Source organism: Bactrocera oleae, chromosome 5 (genome assembly GCF_042242935.1).
Source record: "Bactrocera oleae isolate idBacOlea1 chromosome 5, idBacOlea1, whole genome shotgun sequence".
Classification (NCBI taxonomy): Eukaryota; Metazoa; Arthropoda; class Insecta; order Diptera; family Tephritidae; genus Bactrocera; species Bactrocera oleae.
Genome location: NC_091539.1, coordinates 36,198,153 through 36,225,608, shown reverse-complemented (window position 1 = coordinate 36,225,608; position 27,456 = coordinate 36,198,153). Strand labels below are relative to the sequence as shown.

Genomic DNA, 27,456 nt, shown 5'->3' with positions numbered 1-27,456 from the left:
ATTATTTATTATAAATTACAATTATTAATAATAGCTTAGTAAAATTATGCATCTATAGCTAATATAAATTCTTAAAAAATATTTCGTAACAAAAATATCGCGAAAGTAAATAATAATTGAAAACTTCATAAGGTGTTTAAAGAGCAACATTGTTTTTGAAAATCTATTTGGGTAAATGCTAGAAATCTTAAAAAAAATTTAAAAAATAGGTATACATATCTTCTTTAAAGATTTTCAATGTATACAAGCTTCAAGATTCGCAAACTATCCTGATTTTTTGACACCGGCTTCTAGGAGCTTTAGTAGGTTTTTTCGTTTCATAATATGGAGAGAGGGTGTGATTATAATCCGATCCATTTTCACACTGTCGATAGAAGTTCTAAGGGGTTTTTTCTAAGCAAATTTGCCTTTTGCTACTACAATCTTCTGTATCAAATTACAGTTTTATATCTTAATTTAGTGTTGTATTACAAGTATAACGAAAAAAAAGTGGGGACCACTATTGATGCAGATGAAATTAAACATTCCATATCTTATTTTAGCTATCATATTCCCCTTGACAATATTATTAATATGAATACAGAGACCACTGAAAGTGAACATTAAATTGAAAAAATTTATTTGTCGAAAATAAAATAAAAGTTTGTATTTGCTAAACATGTTGCGTTATGATAACATTAATTTTAATACTTTCATGTTTCCCATTTGCCAACTTTAAGTTTTACTTATCCGCGCAGGGAGCTGCACGCACCCTTTCTTTGTTAGGTTATTTTAAGTATGAAATACGAACCAACTCCAACTTTCCAAGCTAATCTAGCTGTTTGTGAAACCAAGGAGGACAGCTTATCAACTGTGTATAAAGATGAAAGAAGCGTTGACTCAAGTGTATAACATTTTCTTGAAATTACTTAAAAAGTGGATAGCTTTTCCTACAAGGTAAGAGGTACCTCACTATTTGAACACCTAGGAACAATTGAAACAGCGGTTTCGCGTTGTATTGGTGGTTTATGATTCATTAAGCGAGTATTTATTATTTTTATTTACTTCATACCTTTTTAATAAATTGAACATTTGAACGCAAAGTGAGTAATTACTCAGTAACCAAACAAAAGCCAAGAAAACAGAGCAGAATAAACAAAGTGGCAGGCAATTGGATTGACAGCTGACTGGGACAGCAGAGCACGAATTTCAACGATTGATAAAAACGCAAACGACACGAGAGCATTGACTCTTTGCCACTGATTAGAAGTTACCAAGCGGGGAGTTTTTCACCCCCTGCGGTTGCCGCTAAAATGTTTGTTGAATGCAACTAAAAACTTCTAATAACAAGCAACACGCGAACTTGAAATTTGCCGCCAGCCAGAAGAGCTAAACAGCTGGCAATCAGCTTTATTTGCTTGCATCTGGTGACTGGTGACGCATAACCGGAAGTTTACACTTTTGTTCACTGCCCACTGTGCTCGGGTGCTTAACTGCGTGCGAGGGTGCTTACTGCTGACTAAGTGAATTTTTGTTTATTTGTGGATTTAGCGGGTGGTTTCAGTGCTCCGAACTTTTTGCTAGTTTGTTGCGCACTGCCAGCCGTCTGTTACTTGCTGCTGGCTGTTTATTTATTTACTAAATCGCTTTTCTAAACCCGACGAGTGAAAGTGCAGCATGTTGCCATGCTCCTTATTGCTGTTGTTGTTTTTGTTAGTTGTTTTCGTTAAATATTTGTCAGTGTCACCAGATGACGTGGCTAATATTAATACAAAATATAGTACACATACATATGTATGAGCGCTTAGCACCAAAGGGAGGTAGTAGTAGGTGGTACAAGGCGTTGTAATGGGGTTAAAAAGTATACTCTAGGCACTTATCAATGAACTTTATGCTACGTCACATAAAAGTGATTGACACTTAAAAACTAGCTTAGTACCATAGTTGGCGGTTGATTGCTGGTGCGTGTCGGCCAGTCTGTTTGGCAACAATAATTACGGGCGGAGCTGTTAACAATTTGTGGGTTACTGATATGATTAATATATGTTTTGATTTTTTGAATATTTTTCTGCTTATACGCATATACAATATTTGCTTTAAATCAACTTTTTAATATTTTAGATATTGTAACATAACCAGGGTTTGTGATGGAATCTGATAGTTTGCCGAATCACAAACATATTATTAGGTTTCGTGTATTCTGATATTGTTGAATTGCTCGTCCCAGGCTGTACTTAACGAAATCTTTTAGCTAGCGCAACTATCCATAATTAATTATTTTTTAATATCTAATTTTATTTCATATCATCAGCTTGGCGCCAATATAAAACCGCTACAGTAGTAGACAGAAGTGGCAAATTTAAGATCAACTGCGAATAAAGCACTGAAAATTTTAATCAATCAGTCATTTATTTTAATCAATTTTTCTGATGAATGTAGTCGAGGATGTTGTTTCTGTTTTCGAGTAAGCTGTGCTATGTACCAGATGCCTAACATAATAGGGATTTTAATGAGCTACAAATCTGTAAAATTAATTGATTTTATTTTGTTAATATGTTTCTTTTCTTCTTGGGTATCAATCGGATTTTAATTGCCCCGTAAAATTTTTCATTTTATCTTTTCCCACTTTCTGCCTATAACTCTAATAAAATAGAATCTGCAATAGCTGCACCACCTATTTTGCCATTTTTATAAATAGTTAAAACTAATTATGTTCATAAAATATTATAAAAATTAATTCGAAGTTTGCCATTTCCAGTTTTATCTCTTAAATAGAAGTTGTCATAGCTGTTTCTAATAATAGATTTGATTCGCAATTAAGCGAATGTGATTTAGTTTCCAGATTCATTCGTTATTTTCCTTCTTTACTTTTGTGACAATAATTTATGATAATAATGAATAATCTGATTTGGATTCCCTTGATTCCGTAGCCGAACTCCAGGAGGACCTCCGAAAGAAGGTGTCTGCCGCTGAGAAAAAATTGTGTGCTTGAAATTACCTCAAATTCAAAAACCAAAAAATAAAGATTATTACAGTACATGAATACAGATATACTTATGTATATGTATGTAGATCGAAGGACAAGTCAAAATTTTGATTTTCGAAAAACTGGCGACTTTTTAAAAAATGTCGTTGTTTTTGAAGTGAATACGCCTTGGGCCGCATTAAAGTAATTTATCAAGTCTCGTCACGCCATTTTTTCAAATTTCCGGCTCGCTTTTGTTTTGCACAAAGCCGACGACAAGCGACAGGCAGCATCTGTTAAATATAAACATACTCACGCTCTTATGGGCACAATTATTTAATTATTTAGCTTTTCAGTTATAATTTTTCTTAATCAAAACAAAAATCCAACTATTAAAATAGCCTACCTATTTATAAATATCTGCATTTGACGCTGATGTTGAGTTAAGTTTAAGATATCAAATATATTAAAGTTTATTTTTTAATTACCACAAAATATCGAGACTGACAACCTTGCGTTACAAGAGAACAATGAGCTGACTCGTTTCTATGGGGGAAAAAAACCAATTTTCCCGTATATCCTCGGTTTCGCATACGGTAGAAGTGGACGGTTGAAGCGGTGGCGTGTGGTCATTTACATTGCGCTCACATAAGATACGTCGTATCAGCTGATACAGTCTACGGTTTTGAGTCGGTTACTAACTGAAGCATTAGGGTACATAAGGTTACGACAACATCATACGTCATCGCACCAAGAATGATAGAATACAAGATTACGCCAAAAGTTTTATTGAAATTAATAGAATAATGTTACGCGAAAATATTTTGGTAATTTTTTAAGAAATACTTTTATCTGTTGACTACAAAATTGCTAATTAAGTGAATTATTAAAAGGGATTAAAACTAGTATCGAAGGATTATGTATAATTACAACAAATGACGATTTAAGTTTTTGTCATGGTCGGAGAGCTACAACAGTAATGACATATTTGCAAGATGAATTCCGCAGACTTTTGTTGAATTGTTTGGAAACTGATCCTTCACTTTATTCGTCAAAGGAAAGCATTATTAATATACGCCAATAATTGCCATAGTTTTCGAGCTCATTCTCAGGATCTCACAGATGCAATGATACGAAAAACAAACATTGTGCTGTTTACCGAAACTAGGTTAGACAATGATGAGAACGCCCGCATATCAAACTTCACTTGTGTCGCCATATATAATATTAAAGACCGAACATTTGAGCAAGAAGTTTGCGATTTATTATAATGAATGTAAAACATTAAACATTGACATTACAAATTTTCATACGAGTGCAATAAATACCACTGCACATACAGTGAGTTTGACTGAAATTGACGATATTAGCTTAAAAGGGTATTCCAGTCTAGAAACATGAATTATAAGTAATTTTTAAAGTGTCGTAAAAGTAAGGCAATCAATATTTTTACTATCGATTTTTTATCAGTTATTTATTAATGTTACAAGAGTACAGAAAAAAATTTACAAAAAAAAGTTAAAAATTTAAAAAACTGGCAGCTGATGAAAACGGGGGTCTCAAAGAATTGGCACAGGAGCCTATGATTTCATCCCTCTTAGTCTCCTGAAATAAAATAAAGGATTATCAATCTGCAATGATGTCGCAATTGTGTGAACTAGCGATAAGTAAAAATAAATATTTTTTTACAAAATGGCGATTGTTTAAAAAAAAAAGTTTTTTTTTTACAAATTTTTTTTATTTTCTACTTAAAAAATTGTAAAAATTGAAATTTGGGGATGATGCTAGTTCATACTCGAAAGAGGTCTAGAAAGAAGATTCTCTGAATTTCAAGTAAATCGGTCCAGTAGAATTCGAGAAATCGTGGGTATCGTATTGAAAAAGCTTGGTCTGAGAAAAACGCATTTAAAGTTTCGTGTAAGCCCTTTTGTTCGATTAGATCCAGCCGAACCAGTTTGGATTCCGTGTTAGTAAAATGTCTATAATTTCAATTTTCAAAAATCCACTCGTAGACATATTCTTAAATAGTTAGTAGTTGCAATTCTTCACTAGAATACTTCCTTAAGTAAATGTAAAATATCAAATGGAAAAGAAATTTCCATCGCAGCGATCTACGTATCTCCTAGCCAAAAAAAATGTGGAAAACGGTTGGTCTCAAGGGCCATCCCTGCAACTTCCCTCTAATTTCATACGCTAACGTTCAAATTTCGCTTTTTTCACTGCTTTTGAGCTCTTCGAAATTTTTCGTTTTCGATATCTCGCAAGTAAATCAACCGATTTTGACCCGGTTTGCGGCAAACGATGTGTTTCTTCAAGGTTTAAAACTGATTAGTTTTTGGTGTCGATCGGTCAAGTCGTTTGGAAAAAATTCCAAAAAACCATTTTTCAAAATTTTTATTTTTGAGATTTCTCAAAATCTACTGGTCCGATTGGGTCCAAACTTACACGAAATTCAAGTGCAATGAAACCCTTTGGAATGCCGTTTAGTTTATTCAAATTGGTTGAGCAGTTTAATAGTTATAAGAGGGTCACATACATCCACACACACACATATACATACAGACATACGGACATCATCGTGGAAATGTTCGGGGAAGCTTCCTCGACCCTCAGAACGTCGAGATCTGTTGAGAACTCGATTTTTGCAAAATGGGGTGAAACCAATATCTTCCCGATTTTTAGAAAATTTTCCATTTTCTTAGCGGGAAGTTAAAAAAGCTTTAGGATATCATGTATTTCATACATAGTTATGTACACTCATGGTGGTGCTGCTCTCCTTGGCAGGGGTGATGATCACATACCATTGATTCTCGGTGGTGACTTTAATGTAAATTTTGCGGAGGATGCGTCTCTCTCACTACTTCACTATCTTCCTGAAAAATTCGGTTAAGATATGAATAACAACCGGAAAATAGCCACGACTAAAGCAGGAACAACGATTGAAGCTCTATTCTCCAGAAATCTACAGTATTTAAAATCACCAACATATGTTTCATACTTTAGTTACCAAAAAGTCATAATATCCGCTATACCTATATCTGCTTCGACTGAAGATAATGTACAAATTGAAGAAATAAATTAAATATTAAATTTGTATACCACATCTAATTATTTCGATTACCCCTGTAATATGCACAATATTACTCTCTCTCTCTCTCTCTCTTTCCCTTACTCTCACTATTACTCTCAATGAATCGGTAAAGAAGTATTCACTTCTATCGCGTGTGCTGTACTGCACGCGACATTTTGTAACTTCCATTTCAGAGTGCCTAAAAAATTTAAATTATTATCTGAAATCTTATTCCTATGATCATTATCTAACTAATATTTCTACGTTATACTCGTAAATATAGGGTCGTGTGAAAATTTCTTGTCGATCGGAACAAACCGTCCGAGTCGTTTCGGAACAAATTTTTCGCAAAAACTCTGAAAAAAATGTTTGGCAGCCGATTACCCCAGGTCACCTTCACATTTTCGGAAAATATTCTCAAATATATATACATTTAATTTACTGGTATATGCAAAAACAAATACCGAATTTTTGAAATATGCAAATGTTTATAATCCATCAGCAGGCCTTCAATGTGGCAATGTTTTCGTCCTTTTTTCTCACAACGCTACTTTCTGCTCACACACAGTACTCCCATAATACATACTATTGTAACCTATTAAAATAAATTTATTTGGTTATTGGATCACCGAGAGCTGTAGTTTTATAGCCAAGAGACGATTGTAACATATTCGCAGTTTTTAATTTAATTTAAATTTATGCATGTATGCATGGAAGCTTACCTGTTTTTTGGTTTTCTGTTTGATTTTATCTTTTAGTAAAAAAAATATACCAGAGAAGAAGAAGTGATTTTTAATTTCTCAATTTTATTAATTCACCTTTTCTTACAATTTTTGCTTAGCTGTAAACTCATTTGTTACGTATGTATACATGTATGTATGTATGTGTGTATTGTGTACTTATGTGAGTGTGTAGCTCAATATACATGAGTATTTTTAGAATTAGACGTGTTTTGTATACATGTGTGTATGTGTGTGTGGGTGTGTTTATATAAATGTCATCGCATTACATTGTTATGCACAGTTTTTAAATTATTATTTCAACTATAAGTTTTTATTTATACACATTGTTCACGCAAATCATAGAAAATCTATTGGCTTTTTTGTTGCACGTAAACACTTAAATTGCTATTAAAATACTATAAAAATACATATGTAAGTATGTACTAACACATTACCTTTATATCATAATTATCTGCATTAGCGCTCTAATTACAAACATATGCGTATTTCATTACTTAATTTAAAATCGATTTTAATTTATTTTATTTTATTAAGGTCATATAAAAACCTAATGCTAAGTAATAATACTATAATCATCGATCAATGCAAATTAGGAATATACAGGCTTATTTCATAGCTGCATTTCTATGTGTGTGTGTATGCACATTGCATATTGTATGAATTTACAAATTATCTGCATGAATGAATGAATGCACAATAATATTGATGAATGATTTGCAATTTGAATGACTTAATGCTCGAAAAGTTCGAGAAAATAAAGCGGAAACTCACCAAACACTCGAAGTTTATTTACGCATTACATATAAAAGAAAAAACGGTAAATTTACAACTTAGTTACTTAAATGGTTACTTAGAATATGTTACGTGTGTATGTGTATGTGTGTATATGTACATGTATTATATAAATATAATCTAATTTAAAGCGTCAATTGAACTGAATAATTCTTTAATATTTCAAATTTCATTAGAATATATTTATTTATTTTTAATTACATAAATCTTACAATTACTTTTATACAATACATACTGGTATGACTTACTAATTGAAACATTAACAACTAAATTCGTTAAAGACAATTTAAAGCGCTGTGTACAATATTTATCTGCTTGAGTTTGCTTGAATAAGTTTTGATTGACAAAGATTTCAGACTGCTTAAGCATTCAATCAACTTTTAAATTATGCACTGGTACTTTGTTTTCTAAAAGAAATTTACATGCATATATTTCGTAGTTAAGTAAATATTTATATATGAAAAGGCATTAACAGATTTTCAGTAGCTGGCTCTTTCAATGTGTTTTTAATTTTTAATTTTTAAATAATTTTTCTAAGACACTAATAAGACGTAGCGTTTTTCGTTTAGGTAATATTTGGAGCATATGTTTTACTATGAGATTTATTAATATAGCGTAATTCATTATGTGGCAGAGAATGAATGAAATACAGTTATTTGGACTCCATGTGTTTTTTCATACAAAAGCTGGACACATTTGAATGTCAAGCACAAGAAGCAGATCTACATACAAACAAGCGGAAATGTTGCACACGAAATGCTTGAGAGTATTTTGTTTAGATATTTTAAAAAAATTTTAAGGCACACACCTAATGTAATACATTGAAAAATAATTTTTTTACTTTTTGGATATTACGATAGTCAATACCTTCAAAAATAACGGGCCAAAATTGTAAACGAATATTTAAAATATTGTACAGTTATAGCTTTCTAAAGTGTAGTCGCTCAGTTCAATTAGCTTAATCAATTTAACTTGAAATGCGTTTTGCTCAAAACTAAATTTTTCAAATTGGATCGAATGATTACTTGAGACAAATTATCCGATCACTATTAAATGCTTTCTGCATGTTCTGTACAATATCATACAATGACATACCAGTTTTTGATCTGATCAAAAAATAGAATCTTGGAGGGGCACAAACGTCCAAAACTTTGGCTAAAATTCAACTTTTTTAAAACGATATCATTTTGTAAATTTCTGATATTTTTTTCGACTGTTCCAGAACAGTACGTGTAACTCGAAAAATATCTAAATTTTCATGGTAAATTTCAATGAATGTTCTAAAAATATGAATAAATATACGCTTAAATTTTAAGACAACTGATACAGTATTTATTTTTTAATTCTCGAAATTCGTCTCAAACATAGTAGGTGTGCCCCTTAAAAATATCTTTTTTTCAGTTTTTTTTTCAAAATGAACTAAAATGTAATTATTTATGTTATACGTGAAGTTGTAATTAGGTTTTTTTTTTGTAAAAATAGTTTGGAATATCTATAAACACAGTTTTTCAGAAGAAAGTCATATTTGAATATACATATATATAATAGTAGAAAAACTTGCCTAAATATTTCCAAATAATTTAAAAGTTCGAATATATTTGGTATATATATGTATACGAATTCACGGGTATTAAATTTTGTTGCATCTTAAAGCTTTCAAAACCGATTTATGCATATTTTATTAACTTTTTTGGCGTTTTGAGTTATGATAATAAATATATAAGCAATATGTAAAACTGCATGTATAATGATAATAAATATATAATCAATATGTAAAACTGCATGTATAAAAATATGCAGTAATAGATATTAAAAATTAAAAATATCAACAAATAAAATTTTGGTGAAAATATAGAAAAAGCAAGTATGATGTATTGAAAAGCGCCACAGTATAAAAAACTAGAAATATTATGATTTTCAACATTTTTGAAACACTATGTATGTATGTACATATGTAAAATTCTAGAAAATGCAACCATATTTAATTCCTACGCTTGAATTTTAACGGCTCCCTAAACAAAGCTTATACTTACAACAACATACGTACGAGCTTATGCACGCATGCGTGAACATCCATCTACACTTAGTACTTAGCTTAAGCTTAAAACTATCAGGTACTTTGGCATTGAAATGCAAATGCTTAACATAAACTTTAGCAGCTAGCGCTCGTACGCCTGTGTGTTTGTATGCATGAATCTGTGCATACTTAAGCAAAAATAGTTATAGAATATACATATATTTAAATTCTTTTCCAAGTTTTTATTATTATTATGATTTTTTTTTTAATTTCGTATAAATATTTTGAAGAGTACTTTTGTAGTTATCAGCAAAAATTTGGACCAATTTGAAGTAGAACATATCATACATACGTGTGTGTATGTTTGGATGCTTTCAATATTTTGTTCTTTTTCAACAAGTAGTAATTTTTTTTGTTTTGTTTTGCAATTTCCTAACCACTGTTTTCACAAATGCTGTTTTGTAGGCTTTTAGGTATACTCAATGTTTATATGCACGTAGTTTAGAAATATTTATTAGGACTCTTACTACCAGCTGTTTGTTGTTGTATTAAATAGCAATATTCAGTACTAAGTTTAGGCTTTTTTGTAGATTTTGTTTTTATTTTATTTTTTCTGTTTTTTTCATGCTTATATACAAACATACATATGTATGCTGCTTCTGAGCGTAAGTTCCTTTCTTACTAGTTTTTATAACGTAAAGCGAATATTTGAAATTTTTTTTCATAATTTGTTTTTTTTTTATCTATGGCATGCCTACATATTTCTGTATGTATGTAGGCATGTTTGTAAATATATTTTAGCGTTGGTCTTGCGGACTATTTGGTATGGTATTTTACGAATTTTAATAAATATTAATCATCTAATCTAAATACATGCATATGCACGTGTGTATGTGTTTCACTTGTGCCTACATACATAGCTAAGCTGTTGCAGCATTTAGTTCATAAATTTTTTTTTTAAATATTACAAAATCTGTGTTTACTCGTGAGTAGTCTGTTTGCTTATTCTCTTTTTATTGTAAACATTGCAAAGTTCTCGTGTTAAAAGGAAATTAATTTCAAATTCATTTACCTGCTAAATGCAGTCATCCAAGTCGAAAAGCATCAAAATTTCATAACACATTTTGTCGAAAGAGCGCAAAATAAAAAGATATGTGGATTTTTCCACTTGAGTTTTCTTGTGAACAAATATAAAAGAAAGTAATAAAAATTGCAAACGCTTCTGCTGCCAGCTGCACACATATTAATATATACCTATACATGTATGTATGAGGATTGTCAGTGGTTTATTCACTTACTAGATTGAAGGATGCCGTCAGCGATCCACATAAGCAAAACTCTATTTTATTGCAGTGGTTTTAGATACTCAATGGGTTAGGTGGCGCCGTGGAAAACTGCTAGCCTGTCTCATAAGACGTAAACTGCTCCAATAGGTATCTCCAAAAATTTCGATACCAACGTTAGGCCAACATCAGGCCTGACTGGTAGGAATGTTCAAAAGCTTTTTGGATTCGGACCTCAAAAATCATACCCTCATTGAGGTGTTCCTTAAGGGGAGATTCTAGTCTAGAAATTAAAACTACAAACGATTTTGTGACAGTTTAGATATTCAAAAACAAGTCCATAAAATAACTTTTTGAAATTATAGCGATATTTAGTATCGTCACAACTCGGCCTATTTAGCCTTAACTTTAACTTTTAGCGTGTTTTTCTCGAAACTACTCTTTTGATGCGGTCGCTACGATTACTTAACATCTAATCGACTTTCTCAAAAACGTTCTTTAAATGAATATTTTTGTGTATTTTTTTCAGTTTTATTTGTTGATACGATATTGCCATTAGAAATCGGTAGTCTGTCATTGTTTTATCTTCCGTTGACCAAATGAGTAGAAATCATGACGACGGGGACGCGGAATTACGAATGTTTTTATTATAAATTTATTTGTTGTACCTTTGTAATTTAGATGAAAAAGAATGACAAAAAACAAACGGACAGTAAAAATATCAATTAATTTTTTCATCGGTTGCCAAAACCATTCGAAATTCAGACCCTAAACTAGAATACCCCGTTAAATTTATAATAGTACTTTCTTGGAGAATATGCTACTGCTTTTGTATATTTTTTGCTTGCCTTAAAAGAAAATTATTTTTCGTTATTAGCATTTGAAGAGACAAATGATTTTTTTAGCTTATGTTCATAATTTACAATGTGCAGATTTGCCTGTAGAGCATTCATACTCTACTTTTTTCATTAAGTTATCTTAAAATTTGGCAGCTATTGAATGAATATTGAACATTCTTGCATTTGTGAAAATATTTCATGTTTAGTCTCAGCTTTACTTCGTGCTTACTTACATGTTCCCAATTAATAATATAATATTATATTTCCTTCATACATTTCTGCTTAAAGCCTCGGGGAAAAATTAAGTCAATTTGCTAACATTGCAAAAACTTGCGTTATTACTTTCACGGTACTTTTCTAACTGCTTTCGTAAGCGGAAAAGTTTCACTTTGTTGGAATAAAAGCCTACTTATGACCTTTCTCTTGCTACAAAATCTTACACATCAGCCATTTTTGAATTACGTACTACGTACGGTAATTTTGGTAACCTTTACCTTAAACTTGAAAATACATTCCATTTTGCCATATTTTTCTCACATTTACCATTTCCTCAGTAAATCATATGAATACGTAAATTCTTCGCTCTCTTCCAACCTTTATAATTTATGCTACACACAATGAAATTGCAAGCTTAGCAACCACTGCTAATGTCAGCATAAAAATTCGGTAGCATATATTTTAATCTGGATGGAAATATGTGAGTGTATTATATTATATATTTGTAAAATGGCATAGATGTCATAAAATACTTTTATTTGTGAAATTGTGTGCGAAATTTTGCAAAGACAAGAGATGAAATGCACACATCGAGAGCAGACGTGTTTAACCAGCTGATTCTAACTAGCTGCAATTTCTCTAGAAGAAACTAGCAGCTCTCCTAGATTCCTAAATCCCATTCACATATAACTTTTCCCGCTTTTGGTGACAGCTCATATTGAAACACCAAGCGCAGAAAATAAAGTGTATGCCACAATGAACGCTTTGCTTTCAGTATTTCTCTCTGATAAAAATGGCGACTGTTGCGTGGCAACTCTCACCCAATATTTTGCTTGGCTTTACGTTAAAAACCCTTTATGTGAACGTTCGCATACAAAAGCGTACATCGAACTTTTCTGCCAAAACAAATGTTTGACGCAAAGCGAAGCAAAAGTTCTATGTGAGTTGGCCAATACGCTCTCAACTATCAACTTATGCTATCTTCTGTTAGTTTTTTTGGGTTAAGAAACGCTTTTCCAGCAGAAACTAGTGTTTGTTAGCAGTTAGGAAACAATATTATTATTGGCATTCATTGAAAAGGTTTCTGCAAATGAATGTGTAATAAGATATTACTCGAGAACTTTGAAATTTTTAACATCGAAGCCCAAAAATGTGTAAAATAATTTCAAAAATTAAATAAATTATAGGACAACAGCCTAGACTATGTAGAAACAAAGCCCTCACTTACCCTATGTCCACTTTGCAAGCCATTCAAACGATTTTTCAATGATTTTGAGATCAGTCTTTCATTTCTAATGCGACTATTTATGAAACATTATGCTCATTTCAAATATGTGCCTACACACAGCTTACATTGACTTTCTACAGCGCTAATGTAGACGCTCTAAACCGCAGTTGGTGGCGGCAGCAGCGATGAATTTGACGATCTCAAATAGGGATTACCGTAAATGGCGCTATAACGTGGATCCACACTCATCGCCACCGAACTGGAAATGACATGTGTCGCGGTGCTCTGATTACTGCAGCTGCCATTCGGTGATGAGCTCACCACAGACGCTGTGGTGGATTGCAAACTCGGTAGACCATTGTCCTGGCGTATTTCGCGCGAACCGACAATACTACTTGTCAGACTACCGCTCGCACTACCGTTCGAGAGGAATGTCATTGGCACAGTTTGTGGTGGTGGTGTTTGGTGATGATGTTGTAGTGTTTGTTGCATATGTTGCTGTTGCAAATGATTATGATGATTGTTTTGTAATATTGTCGAGCTGCCATTCGACTTGGTAGAGCATGTGGTGAGATATTGTGGTGGCGGGCTGTAGTGTGTTGAGTAGTCGCCATAGGGTACATATCCGCCTGATATGTCCACTTTTAGATCACTGTAATTGGAGGTGCGATCTCCGGCCTCCATTTTACAAGCTACACCGCCATTTTTACTTATCTGATGCTCGCTTATCACATCGGCCGGTGGTAATTTGGTGCGCTTCTTACACTTGAAGTAGACGATAATGATAATGATTAGTACCATAGCACAGCCGACCACGGAGGTGCCACCAATGATGATCATCATGGGCGAGATTGTTTCTGTAGATGAAAAAAAAAATATAAAAGATTTTAACGTAGAACCTTACATCAAGTATTTATAGGGACTATACTGAATATAAGGGTCCATATCTATTGGAAGAATTATAACTTGTGAATCTGTTTACCACCATTTTTGATCTCCATTTCGTACAACAAAACGTTCCCATTTATGTTTGTTAGGCTATCCCAGATATTGACACGCCTGATAAATGTACGCTATAAATTCAACCGAAGGGTGGAAATAATTTTTTCCGGCTGGGAAATATTGGACGATGTTCTCATTTTTTTGACAGTGTAAAGAAGTTATTCTACAGTGGAATTACTAGAAATATGAGAACGGCTTAGTCAATAGCACTAGAGCCCGTATTTTCGGTAAGTAAAAAGAGCTTCGGAAAGAGGAGATATAGTTATATGTATTGCGGTAATTAAGAGTAAACGATGTACATACATCTAAGTACTACATAACATAGGTTTATGTAGGACATACTATTATATTTAAAATATATGTACACATACTATCTGCGAGGCTTAAATTATCTGCATACTTAAATGGGATCCCATTTGTCGAAATAAATTATTATTTGAGGGTTTTGTCAAATAAATATATTATAAACCCTACATGTTCATTACGGTTTAGTTAATACTAAATACTAAAACTTGATTATCAGAAGGAAGTTCTGATCCCTAACTTGATGTGTTGCATCCCCTATTAAAAATATATTTTTCTTGAAACTGCGTAATTTAAGTTGACACACTGATCGAACGAAAATTATAGGTTTAATGTATGAGAAACATTAATTATAACAATCATATCGATAGGTGAAGCCTGTCGGCTGTACCACGGGTTACCATAATCCTATCTACACCAAGCTTAGTTTCTATTTTTTTCAACTTGATTCAAACAAATTAAGAGGTTATGCGCTCAAAAAAATATTACTTTAAATTTTTTTGGGATACCCTAATTATATTGGCTTATACACAATTTTGTGCACATAAATCCATGTGCAACACCCAAATTTAGCTCTTCCTTACTTGTCTATTTATTCCTTTAAAATTCTTGAATCTCCTAATTTTATATCTAAGTAAGGGATTTTTGATTTGAGACAAATATGTTAACAATTTAATTAAATTACTTATATAAATGTACCATGCGACCGTTATGAATCCCTTGCTATACTATTCTAAGCAATCCTCAACCACTCTTACACGTACATCTCGAACAGCAATGCTGTACCCACATGCATCGTTTATGCAAGCAATTACCTCCGCGTTCTTACACACACATACTCGCACTATGGTATATTGTTGAAAACTGGGTGAAAGACTCACTTTGTGCCTGCAAATTGATTTCCAACACATCGTTGCCATAATCGTTCACCACTGTGCAATTGTATTTGCCGTAATGATACGCCTGACTGTCACGGATGATCAGGGTCGATTTGACGCCACCCGGCACCGGATCCACCAGTATCGAGTAGTCGTGTCCGTATTCAGCGCTGATTTCATGTCCATTAAATGTCCAAGAGACGTGACGCGCACGTGGCACCGATGTTGCGGAACATTCAAGGCGCGCCGTATCACCCACCCAACCGAATTGATATGGCGGCGAGTAAATGGTGGGCGAACCTTTCAGGTAAACATACGCATCGGTGCTGATTTCTTTGTAGCCGGGCACATTGGCTTTGCAATAGTAGCGACCGGCTGTTTCATTGCTAACGGTAAAGCTGAGATTGGAGTTGATGCCAACGACCTGGAAGTGGAGGAAAGAATAGCGGATAGTAGTTATTAATTTTTTTATATAAATAATACAGCATGTTGTGGTGTGTAGAAATATAAAGAAATGCAAACTTTGATTCAACAGGCTTTTTAATAATAATCAAGCCCATTTTTTTTTTAGATTTTTTGTTATAGATAATTTTGAGAAATTATATATTTTTTATTTTACAATTAATATTATACCAAAGTATGTCTAGTGTTCATAAATTGACTCACCCTATCGCTTGGATGCTGAATCCACACAACATCTGGAGTTGGATTGCCGTCCACTTCACAGCCTAGAGACACCAAAGTGCCAATGTCTGCTTCGATAGATTGTGGGCGTTGACGAAAGCTGGGAGCGTCTGGAAACAAGTAATAAAAATAATAAAATTTAAATAAACATAGCTAAATATAAAAGGACAGATAATTTTTTAAACTCAAGGATCCATTTGTGAACCCTTGTGTTATTATTTTAATTTTATATTTTTAAAATATTGTATTATATATTATGCTAAGTTATTAACATAATTTTTAATTTAATATTTTCATATAATTTTCTATTTTGTACTTACAGCTGATATCGAGTGTCTCACTATCTTCACTCTTGCCCACTGAGTTTTGCACTTCGCACTTGACAATGGCATCATGAAATTTTCTCGTGACATTTCGAATGACCTGCACAAATCGGAGAACGACCAAATATATTTAAACGATATATTATATTATGAAAAAAAAATATTTTTTCTATATAATAAAAATTATATTGTATAATATATACATATGTATGTACATAAATGTGTGAATTGTAAGGATTCATACTTTTAATCAAAATTAAATAAATAATAAATCGTGACATTTCGAATGACCTGCACAAATCGGAGAACGACTAAATATATTTAAACGGTATATTATATTATGAAAAAAAAATACTTTTTCTATATAATAAAAATTATATTGTATAATATATACATATGTATGTACATAAATGTGTGAATTGTAAGGATTCATACTTTTAATCAAAATTAAATAAATTACAGCGTGTTAATTGCAGAAGTGCGCAATATCTCAAAACGTTAACAATTTACCATTTATTATAATTATTATTGCATAAATGCAAATCGAGTTTAAAACTTTCCTTAAGCATATCCATTTTCTGTTATACTGGGCGTATGAGTAACCTCTAATTACGCTTATCAGCACTTAACTAGCAATGGCTGCTATCTGTCGCCAAACACTTGCATGAGCAATATAATAATGCAAATGGCTGCTAATAACAATCATACAATCCGCTGACTAGTTGTCGAGTCCAGTTAGATGCGCCACATACATACATAGATACATATATACATGCGTCGCACGTCTGTTTGGGTGATTAAAATACGCAAATAAGTGCTGGTAAATATTTTTAAAGAACAGCGGTGCAATAGAAAGAAAGAAGCCCCAATCACAGTCAACTTAAACACTACAACGTTCTACGACTGCCAAAGATTGTTATGCAGACTTTAGACGTTATCTAACCAGTTTACAATTGATATGAAAACGTTTTTCAAAGCCACTTTTAAGCGTGCCATATAATTTAGCGCCGAGAGACTGCTGCATTCGCTTGCGATTCAACATATTTTCAGCCATAACACATTATGAGAGCCGACAGCCAGTTTCGGTCACACACGCGCACATTTGTATACATAAATATGTGAATATACATATATTGCAGCAATGCAAAGGGGAAGTGGCGCACGGCTGTAATTGTTGTGAAAATTGCATTTACTGGCAGCTGCTGATCAACTGGTTGCAAGTGGCAAGTAGCGTATAGTGACTGGTTAGGAGTTTAGCAAATAATTTGTGTTCTACTATCGATACTGACGCAGCAGTCAGAGGTGGGCAGACGTTTTGGGTGGTTCTAACTGCAATGTAGTCTACATAGGTGTTTTTTTTTAATGGCGAAGAACTGGTTTGTGTTGCAAGTAGAATTATGTTAAGGTGGCCCAAAAACAATTTTCAAATTTTTTCCTTAAACATCGTAAAAATATCGTTCGAAATGACGAAACGAAAATTCTGGTAAAAATAGAGTTCATAATATTACTATTAACAGGTGGCGCATTAAGATTTTCGATTTCACATATATGTAGCAGGAATGTTTTCATATTTTGTTTGGATGTTTAATGCATTTGAACAAATTATTGTATAGAGAAACTAAAAAAATATTTTTGCGGGGAATTTAACGATCTCAAAAGGAGTTCTACTAAGTTGATTTTTAGCTGAGTCGACCCACTCAAAAGTTATTCGAGGTCAGAGGCAATAATTTGTATGACTCTTGTTGTTTTTATGTGATAAATTCATAGAATTTTTGTGTGCCATTCAGCATGATCGAAAATAAAAACAGTAAAAAGACATTTTATTATAACTTAGTTAGAAGTATTTAGAATATGTATTACACATTTTATTATATTATGCAATTGATGACTTTCGGACGATATTTTAACCGTATCTAAGATTTGATTAAAAAAAATTTTTTTTGGCCCACCTTAATGTGTAATATATATGTGTGTTCTTTATGTGCGTTAATTTTCCATCCAAATAAAAGCAAATATATCGCAGCAACAAGCGCTTCAAATTGCTACAGCAGCTACAGACGCTGGTGGCGACGCTAGTATACTTGTCAATCAACCAGTTTTTGTTATGTTGTTGTATGCAATTTAATATGGCTGAGGCAGAGTGTGATGACGCGTTGAATGTACATAGTTAATTACCATTTGAACGCTGGTGGTTTGGTGGTATTAACTGCAATAAGTTAAGTGAGTGTGCGCGCTTTAAGAACAACAACAAAAAAATGAATTTCTGCAATAAAAACTATTCAATATTAAGCGTCAAGCTTTTAACGGCGCAATATTGCAGCGATTGCATTTGTTATCGCATCCAATGATTATGATCGTAACGGCTCTCTTGTTCTTGCCTTTGCTCTTCACCACCCGCACCCACATAGCGGCATCGCGCCTGCCTGGGGCAATAAAAGCAGCTGCAACTGCCAAACTGGTTGCTACTTTCTAACCGTTTGTTGGTGTCTTTAATTCTACACATTTACGTTGCAACATTTCGCTTGCCCCACGTAACAATCTGCGATCGCGTAATCGCTGTGGCAGCAAAAAAACAATAATAATATGTATGTGCAATATTTGCTCTACAAATACATATGCACTACTGACTATGGTGTATGGCAAACGCAATCACTAGCAACTGGAAATATCTAACGTTTCTTGTTGTTGCATGGCCACATGATTGGCTTGTGTTACGTGAATTGTCGGGCACAGTAGTGGCAGGCGTGACAGCTAGCTACAATAACAATTCTAACATTTGAGGCGTGCAATAGCAACTGCCACTCCATATTAACCTCAACCCAACCGAGTGCACTCCCATTCACTGCCTTACACCGCAACTAACTACCTATGCTTCAATTCACTCCACACCCAATCTACGTGCAAGTACCTCCGACCCCTCCACTGGCGCGACGCTGTTCACTCAAATATAAATCGCTCCAATGAATTCGCTATGCGCTAGTTCTTTATAACAATAACAAAAAAAATTTAAATCCATTCATATGCATTGCTTTTGTTGTAACTCACCATCTCGGTTTTTTGTCCACCAACAATTGGTTCATCGTTGATGAACCAGCGATAACGCAGATCACTGGGATTGGCATCCGCTTTGCACTCTAATCGCACCTGTGCAAACTCCGGTATACGTCCATCCTCCAACGCACCGCCAATTATGTTCACTTTAACTTTTGGTGCGTATTTTACCTGAAATATTGAGGAGAAAAAAGAAAAATCAAAATAAATCGCATGAAAATGGCGTTTAGAAAATTGCTCTGAACTGTGATCTGCTGTTGTGACAGTATTTCAAAGCTATAATTTGAACCGGTTTTGTTGCAGCATGGAACTTATTATTATACTATATACCAGATGTATGTGTTTGCTTAGTGATTTGGGACCTAAAAGCCTATATAGCATATATGTATGTTGTATAAATACTTGTACAATATTTCTATTACACATGAATGAGTAGGAAGAAGTAAAAACTATTTTTTGGCTCAACTGCGATTAACACTGACCTTTACATATATACACGTTAATCATCTTTTAATAACTTCTATTATCTACTCCGTAAAAAACCCCTAACTTATTACGGTCTACCATCTACTTGCTGCTAGTTCAATATTCCATTATTAATTTATTTAAGTAACTCTACTGCCAGCCAACTATTAATTTTTTACTTTTCCAGCCCATTCCGACTACATGAAATTTGGTTTTGGAATTTATTCTGAAACCGAATTACTCAAATAATTTTTAGCGAAGCTGCCGAGTTCACAGTACTTGAACGGAAAAGGACATTTTGGAAATCTTGGATTGGGACCCTTAATGCTCGCCGAAAATTACTTTCAACGTCTCTTTACTACTCTAAAAACACTGAGCCGAAATTGTAGCGCACATACAGATATTCTAAAGATTGCAGCCACTACACAAAGCTTATAAAACGAATATGACATACTCTACTTATCATACTTGCAACCAAATGCATTACTTGAGCCCTGATTTTCAATCTGAGAGTCTAGAAAGACTAGAAATACTTGGTATGATTTAGTGATAAAGACTACACTGAAAAAGCTCAATGTTATAATAAATGAAATAAAAAAAATATTTCAAAGCAGGTAAATATTTTAGTGCCTTAAAATATTTCAAAAATATGTTTGAAAAGAAATAATATACATATCGCAATTCAGTAAGAAGTCTCTAGTCATTATTTGTGACATTCTAAAGTAAAATCTTTATTTGCGATAAGTTACTAATCGCACTACTGTCTCTAGCTTCTAGTCACAAAATATTGTCTGAAATGTGTCATCCCATAGTAAGTAGGTGATTAAACTAATAGAATTCTTGTTTTCCTTTTTGAATATACTGACAATTTACTTATAGAGATCATTATAGATATTAATCGATTGTCGATTTTTATATTTTGTCAACAATTCAAACTCGTTAAAGTTGAAAAATATCAATTTCAAATAATTTGTAACTGTTGCGATTCAAAGTCAACATTTTTTTATATTTTCATTGGTAATTATGCTTTTTGACTGCGTTATAGGAAATTTAACATTTGTAATCGACGCGTTTATTTTTATTCAGGCTTTATAAACATGTCTAAATAACGAAATGTGACAGCTGATTAGATCTGTTCGTTTTCGATTGAGAGATTTTTGTGACTGTCACGTACTGAATTCCACAGTCGTCTTAAGTCACAAAAATTGTCTCTAATTCAAAAGCTCAAATTTTGCGACTTGTGACTGTATCAAAGTACTGAATTCCGATATGAATGTAAAATATTTATTTACATATCATCACCTAAAATTAAAAATAACGTAACATGACTTATCATAGGTCTACAGGAGAAGGAAAAAACGATATAAAATAGAAATTACTCATAGCGCAAAATATTTGAGCTTTGGTTATAACTTGGTGATATCTGTTAGCAGAAGTTTACATTTTTTTTGATAATACGAGTATATTTGTAGTTCACTACTAAACGCAATTTCCATTTTTTTTTCAATGTGATATGTTGTTTTGCATTTTAGCTGAAGATATGTACGAGGATATGTTGGTGGGCAAATTTTAACAATTTTTCTAGTACGAGAAGAAGGTATTATAACTACAGTGAATTCTCTATAGTTTTCCCTCATTAATACACATATACACATATGTACATGTGAAATTAGAGCCATATTATGATAGATGTATCTAATACAAATATCCTTACCTAAAAGAATTTTACGTACACACGAAAGGTATAAAATACACAACAATATGAACTTGTGGTCCAGTACTCAACCTAAAAGAACTAATATGCCGTATGTGTACTATTGTACAACTACATGCAGACAAGAGTGTGGATGAGTTAACTGTAATGCGCTGAAATAGAGCTACTTGCAGATATCTATATACATACTTGTATGTATATATGTAATATATAGCGATATATGTATATGCATGTAACATAACTGCAGTCGACTTCCGTCACAGGTCCGTCTCAACTCACCTCCACACGTATTTTCGCCGAGCGATATGTGCGATCCGCCGTATTTTGCGCCTGACAAGTGAATGTCGTATTGTGATGCTCCTTTTTCGGTGTCAACCGCAACGTCGATTGGGCGGTGAAGCGGCGCTCATCCGGCATCTGTAGCGTGGTGTAGTCAATGTCGCTCGTTATAACGTTGCCGAGTCCATCAATCCACGTTATCTGCAAACAAAAGTGCACACCAAACATATATATATAAATGTATGGTAACATATATAGTCGAATATGTAAATATGTAAAACAAATAAATAAACAGTAAGTGAGCGAGTGAATAAATGAACGGAAACACAAAACAGCAGCAAGGACTAAGGGATAAGCGTGTGAGGATCAAATTGTAAAAGCGTGTTGATGTGTGGTTAGCTTTATGCTGATGACAGCTGTATGGATTGTGGGCGGGGATTGACGTGCATTTTTACGAATCCAAGCAAATGGTAAAAAGGATAACAAATTAAAACATAAATTGCGCAAATATGTCGTTGAAGTGCAAAATAGCTGGATACCATTGACAACGACGCGCAGGTGTGTGCATTGCTGATACGCAAATATTCACTTTTATTTGCAAAGGTATTTGTAAAGGGAAAGAGAAAGGGGCGAGATGAGTTGGCGTTTTTACATCGATAGCGTTGAAATACGGTGGATTATAATTTTTTATATTTTTTGGCAGACTTTTGTTTGCGCACCCCTCAGTTTTCAAATGAAAGCAAACGCTTTTTTCATTGAAGTGGGTGTGGTGGCCGAGCGTTGCTCTCGTTATAGGCACATTTCAATTTGTGTTTCAATACATTTTAGTTGTTGCTGTTGAAAGTAAATGTGTTGACTGTGTAACAGGAGTGAGATAAATGGATTTCGTATACTCTCATAGCTACTACATATATAGGAATTACAGTTAGCGGGAGTTAAATTGTATCGCATACAAAATAGTGGCATACTCAATACTTAACGATGGTTCGGGTGAAAATTGGTTGAATATAAATTTTGGTAAAAATTTAGCAGCAATTTTAAATCGCCGTTTTATAGCTGAATTAAATTATATAGTTTAGCATATAACTTTGCGGGTTAACCAAAAAATAACCACAATACTAAACATATCTACTTAAAATGACGCGGATAATTATTACTCCGAAAATTTAGGTTAGTGTAGGTATTTAATTGCCATAAGTTTCACAAATAATATTATTATAAGTCTTGTAGGGGTGTAATAACTACGTATGTTTGAAATCAAGAACATAAATATATAATACCTAACAGTATAACAGCTTACCTCTGAAGCCGGTTTGCCACCCACCGACACGCACTCAATATCCACCTTACGATCCTCGGTCGTGTAAATCAGTTCACCTTGCGTAATCTTTGGTGCTTCGGGTGGCACCAACACCGTTATCGTTGCAAATGTCGACCGTATAGCCGGTTGACCCTCAGGTCCCGGACTCACTTGGCACTGATAGCGTGCATCGTCGTCTAGCATCACTGGATAAATATCCAATGAGTAATCGCCCTCCTCGTCGCTACCAATCATTGAGTAACGTTCAAAACCGCCCAAATCACGTGACGTGCCCAAACCGAAATCATCTTTGGTCCACTGCAGCACACCCTGTTTGTTGATGACGCGACATGGTAGCGTTACACGAGCCCCCACCACAGCCGTTTGATCTTGCGGTTCCATAGCGAAACGTTGATACTGATAAGCGCCATAATAGGATGAGGAGGAGGCGACAGACGGCACAGAAGCGGAATAAGCGGCGTCGTCAAGCGCCGCTACGGCGCTACCAACACCAGAATCCGCTGACAGGTGTTTAGCCTGCGTCACGGTGATCAGCGACAGCGGCGACGATGACGACATGATGCTGATGATGGCGATGATTTTGAATGGCAGCAGCAATTGCTGTAAGCTGCGTAGCGGGTTGAGTAACGCTATTCGCGTCGTGCCAGGCGCCACAGGTAAGTGTGCTGCGTGGGTGGTTGCTGTGGTTGAAGTAAATGCGTACGGCATGACTGATGTGTCGGTGTTAGTCTAGCGTCGTAGCTTGAAATGGAAAGACAGTTGTTATTGTTATTGTCACTGTTGTTGTCGCTGCGAAGCGTTTGCGTGACGTAACGTAGATTATGTGATTGATCGCACGAGTTTCGTACCAATTTATTATTTTTTAATGCTGCAATGAAAATGTGAAAAGAAAATAAAAGGAAAGGAAATTATTAGAAAATCGGAAATTAAATTTGCGGATGCTGAATTTATGGGAAGCAATTTATTATTATTATTATTATTATTATTACTACTATTATTATTATTATTATTATTTTAATTACACAAATTCTTTAAAATATCCTTGTATTATATAAAAATATATCCTTAGCAAGTAGCTATACGGGGTAATATTCTGTCTTTAATAACTGTGCTTTGTTTAGTTTTCACTCCTTGTTGCTGTGTAAAAGATGTATGATTCTTTGTAGAGTCAGACCTACTCACAAAAAAGACAAAAAAATGTGTTTTTAATTTTAAATTATTTCGCTCTGGCGTATTTCGTGTGCTAACATTTTGGTTATCTTCGTAAAAGGAGCGCTTGTTTAATACAAAGCATTTTTAGAAATATTAATATAGTGTTTCAGTTAGAAATATGTAAATCCTTCTTTTTTATCACTCTTCATTCCAATCCAGTTGTTAGTTCGGTTTTTGTTAAATATTAAAATTGGAATTAAAAATTGGAAATTATACTTCTAAACAAAAATTTTTTATTCGCAACCCTTCTCTTACCATACATGCACTAGTTGAAATATTCAACAAAAATGTAAATTTTACAAACTATCCAATGATTTCTATAATACATAAATGTAAAAAACACAAAACAAGTTCTTATTAGATAGTGAGCTATAGTGAGAGAATAAATTTGGCAAACCATCCACATACTCATTTTTATAAAAGTATATTTGCATTACAACCGTTATAAGAGGCCAATGTAAACATGAATACTAACGCAAAGTGTGGAAATCTATCGATTTAAGCGTAATCCAAAATCTGTCGCACTGTATACAACCCTACAAGCATAATCAGCACACGAACGCCTGAAAGCAGACTACAGCCAGTGGACACATTGAAAATTTAAAAATTTGCATGCAAATTTGCTTTAATCGGAGGACACAGAGGAAACACGACATGCTGTAAAATCAAATGTTAAACGCGTTCTACGCCTTTACTTCCCTTACCCGACGAATCAGAAGGATTGAAAGAACCAATGAAAGCCTGCTGCTAAAGGCAGTGGCAGCGCACAAGTCTACTGGGTATAAAACGTACACACTTTTAGTATTGCATGGCGATTACGTTACAACTCGTGTACATACTTTAGGGTGTATCGAGCGCCATTGTGGTCCTGCAATGGAAGCGCGCCGGAAAGCGCGTCGGTCAGCAGCACGACGACGCTGCGTTGCGACAAATATGAATATTTAAAATTGTAGTTACACAAGCAACTGCATATAAAACGCACTCACACACCAACACAGTTAAGTGCAAAAACATACACAAAGACGTTTACATGCATATTTATAGCACTTTTGGCTACAGTCTAGCCGCCTGAGCGAATGCACCGACGTGCGCCTTTTTTGCATATAAATAAACCTCGCATTAAATTCGAATTACGCAAGGCCCATGGCTGTTGCAGTTAGCGACAACAACAAAACTACCAGTAATTTCTGGCGTCAGCCATGATGCTGCCAACAAATAACCGAAAAAAGGTGGAAAATCAAAGACTACACAAAAAGTGACGCTTCACCCCGCCAGCGTTGTGGCTGCGTCGCGCTGTTGCTGCTTTTATTGACGTTGCAAATTTAAAATTTGTCGCGTTTCCGAGCTGGGGGCCACCCAGCTAGTTGTCGTGGCTATGTTGCTGCTGCCGTTTGTGAGTGTGTGTTGTGTTGCATGAGGGGTTGGCGTGACGTTGCGGCGATGGCTTTCAGCGCCTCGATTGTGCTTGTACACTTACACACACACGCAATTTAAGCTGTATATATGTAGGTGTAAATGTGCAGTTACAGTGTCGGTAAAGCGATACCTTTGCTGTGGTTACCGCCACGCCGTGCGACTGTTGCAACATAAAATTATAGGGTTTTTCGTATTTCGCTCAATATTTATATACATACATCCATACATATATGTGTGTGTCACTGCGTGCATTCATGTTGCAGTAAACTGTAAACGCTGTTGACATAATTTTAATAATTTAATAAGCGTGTAATAATTTTGTTTAAGTTGGTATAAAATGGTAAATTATTGTATAAATTAAGAACGCACTGTAAAAATTATCCAGCACATGCTTGCATTGATTTTGTCTTGAAAATGTGGATTACTTGATTTTTATTGCAGAAAACTGATTTATCAATAATTTATTTTTAATGACATTTTTAAGTAAAAGTTGTGAAATATTTACGAGTATATACAATAAAAAAATTAGAGTTGAAAGGAAAAACTATGAACTGACTCTTGTCAGAAGAAGAGTAAGCAACCCTCCTTTATTTTTTTAACTCATTAACTCGATGTCAAATGAAAAATAATGAAGAGTGTATTATGAAAATAGATTATAAGGAAATTCAACTGTTGCAGTAACTCCTGCTTTTTCCGTGGAAGAAACCTAAAAAAATCTCGGCTAGAAGATATTGTTCCTACGATGACCTATTGTCAGAAATTTACAACATAACGGCGTTTTAAAAAAAAAGTTGAATGTTACTCAAAATTTCAGTCGTGAAAAATTATTGAATTTTTTTAAATGCTTCTATTGTCCTAAACCATTATTCAATTGCAAAAATAGTGAACGTGTATTTTCCCTCTTCAAGCCGCTGTAGTGCTGAAGCATTCGGGTAAATCAGCTTCAGCACCTAAAACTTTAAACGTCGAAACTGTATTTTAATTGTCGTCAGAACACGTCCGCTTGAAGAATGTGATTCTCACAATGTACATATATATTTTGTATAAAAATGTTAATTTAAAAATGACACTCAAATAAATTGATTCGTTTGATAGGCTTGAAAATAGCCACTTACTTTTGAAGTATGCATTGAAATCTAAAAATATTTTCGTCAAAGTGTCTACAATGTGACCTTGAACACGTAAAGCCCTCACAAACACTTCGTTTTACCTAAAATTCCCACCCTATAAATCAATAATAACCATTTTAAGACACTGTATTAAATTATTTATGGGCTTAGGCTTAATACAAAAGCTAAACGCCGTTACTTTCATATTTCATGCACATTTTTAATAACTAATAAATTTAAACAACTCATTCGGCCCTCTATACACACACCCATTTATTGATGTTACATGCCACTACCTAAATACACTTAACGCTTTCTGTTACACATATAAATACCATATACTAGTATATACTTAACTTATAAAATTATATTACTTTTGGACGCACAACTCATCCTTCGACCTTTTCGGTTTAACCCAACACCCCAAAGAGCCTTCAACGAATGCAAACACCATAAATCATCAGCAAATTCTAACAAAAAAAGAGAAACAGACATACCTACGTTTAGCGATGCCAAGCGTTGTTACAGAGTGTATTTAAACGGTCATAAAAGTATTTATGTGTAAGT

The 27,456-nt window shown here is 33.9% G+C and overlaps 1 protein-coding gene and 1 long non-coding RNA gene across 2 annotated transcripts in view; one reads left to right on the top strand and one right to left on the bottom strand.

Moving 5' to 3' along the window:
• The first annotated feature begins 3,679 nt into the window (after positions 1-3,679).
• LOC118682574 (uncharacterized) lies at positions 3,680-4,301 on the top strand. Its single transcript, XR_004978384.2, has 2 exons — positions 3,680-3,771; positions 3,838-4,301. It is a non-coding gene; the product is annotated as an uncharacterized lncRNA (long non-coding RNA).
• Positions 4,302-6,800: 2,499 nt separating this feature from the next.
• Positions 6,801-27,456, bottom strand: part of rst (roughest) — a 55,022-nt gene continuing 34,366 nt past the window's right edge. The window contains exons 3-9 of the mRNA XM_036371648.2: positions 23,132-24,020; positions 21,832-22,032; positions 19,368-19,544; positions 16,320-16,422; positions 15,982-16,109; positions 15,319-15,739; positions 6,801-13,989 (exon numbers count right to left, since the gene is read on the bottom strand). Of these exons, the coding sequence (XP_036227541.2) occupies positions 13,289-13,989; positions 15,319-15,739; positions 15,982-16,109; positions 16,320-16,422; positions 19,368-19,544; positions 21,832-22,032; positions 23,132-23,860 (2,460 nt within the window). The 5' untranslated portion in view covers positions 23,861-24,020 and the 3' untranslated portion in view covers positions 6,801-13,288. The remainder of the gene's footprint in view (positions 13,990-15,318; positions 15,740-15,981; positions 16,110-16,319; positions 16,423-19,367; positions 19,545-21,831; positions 22,033-23,131; positions 24,021-27,456) is intronic.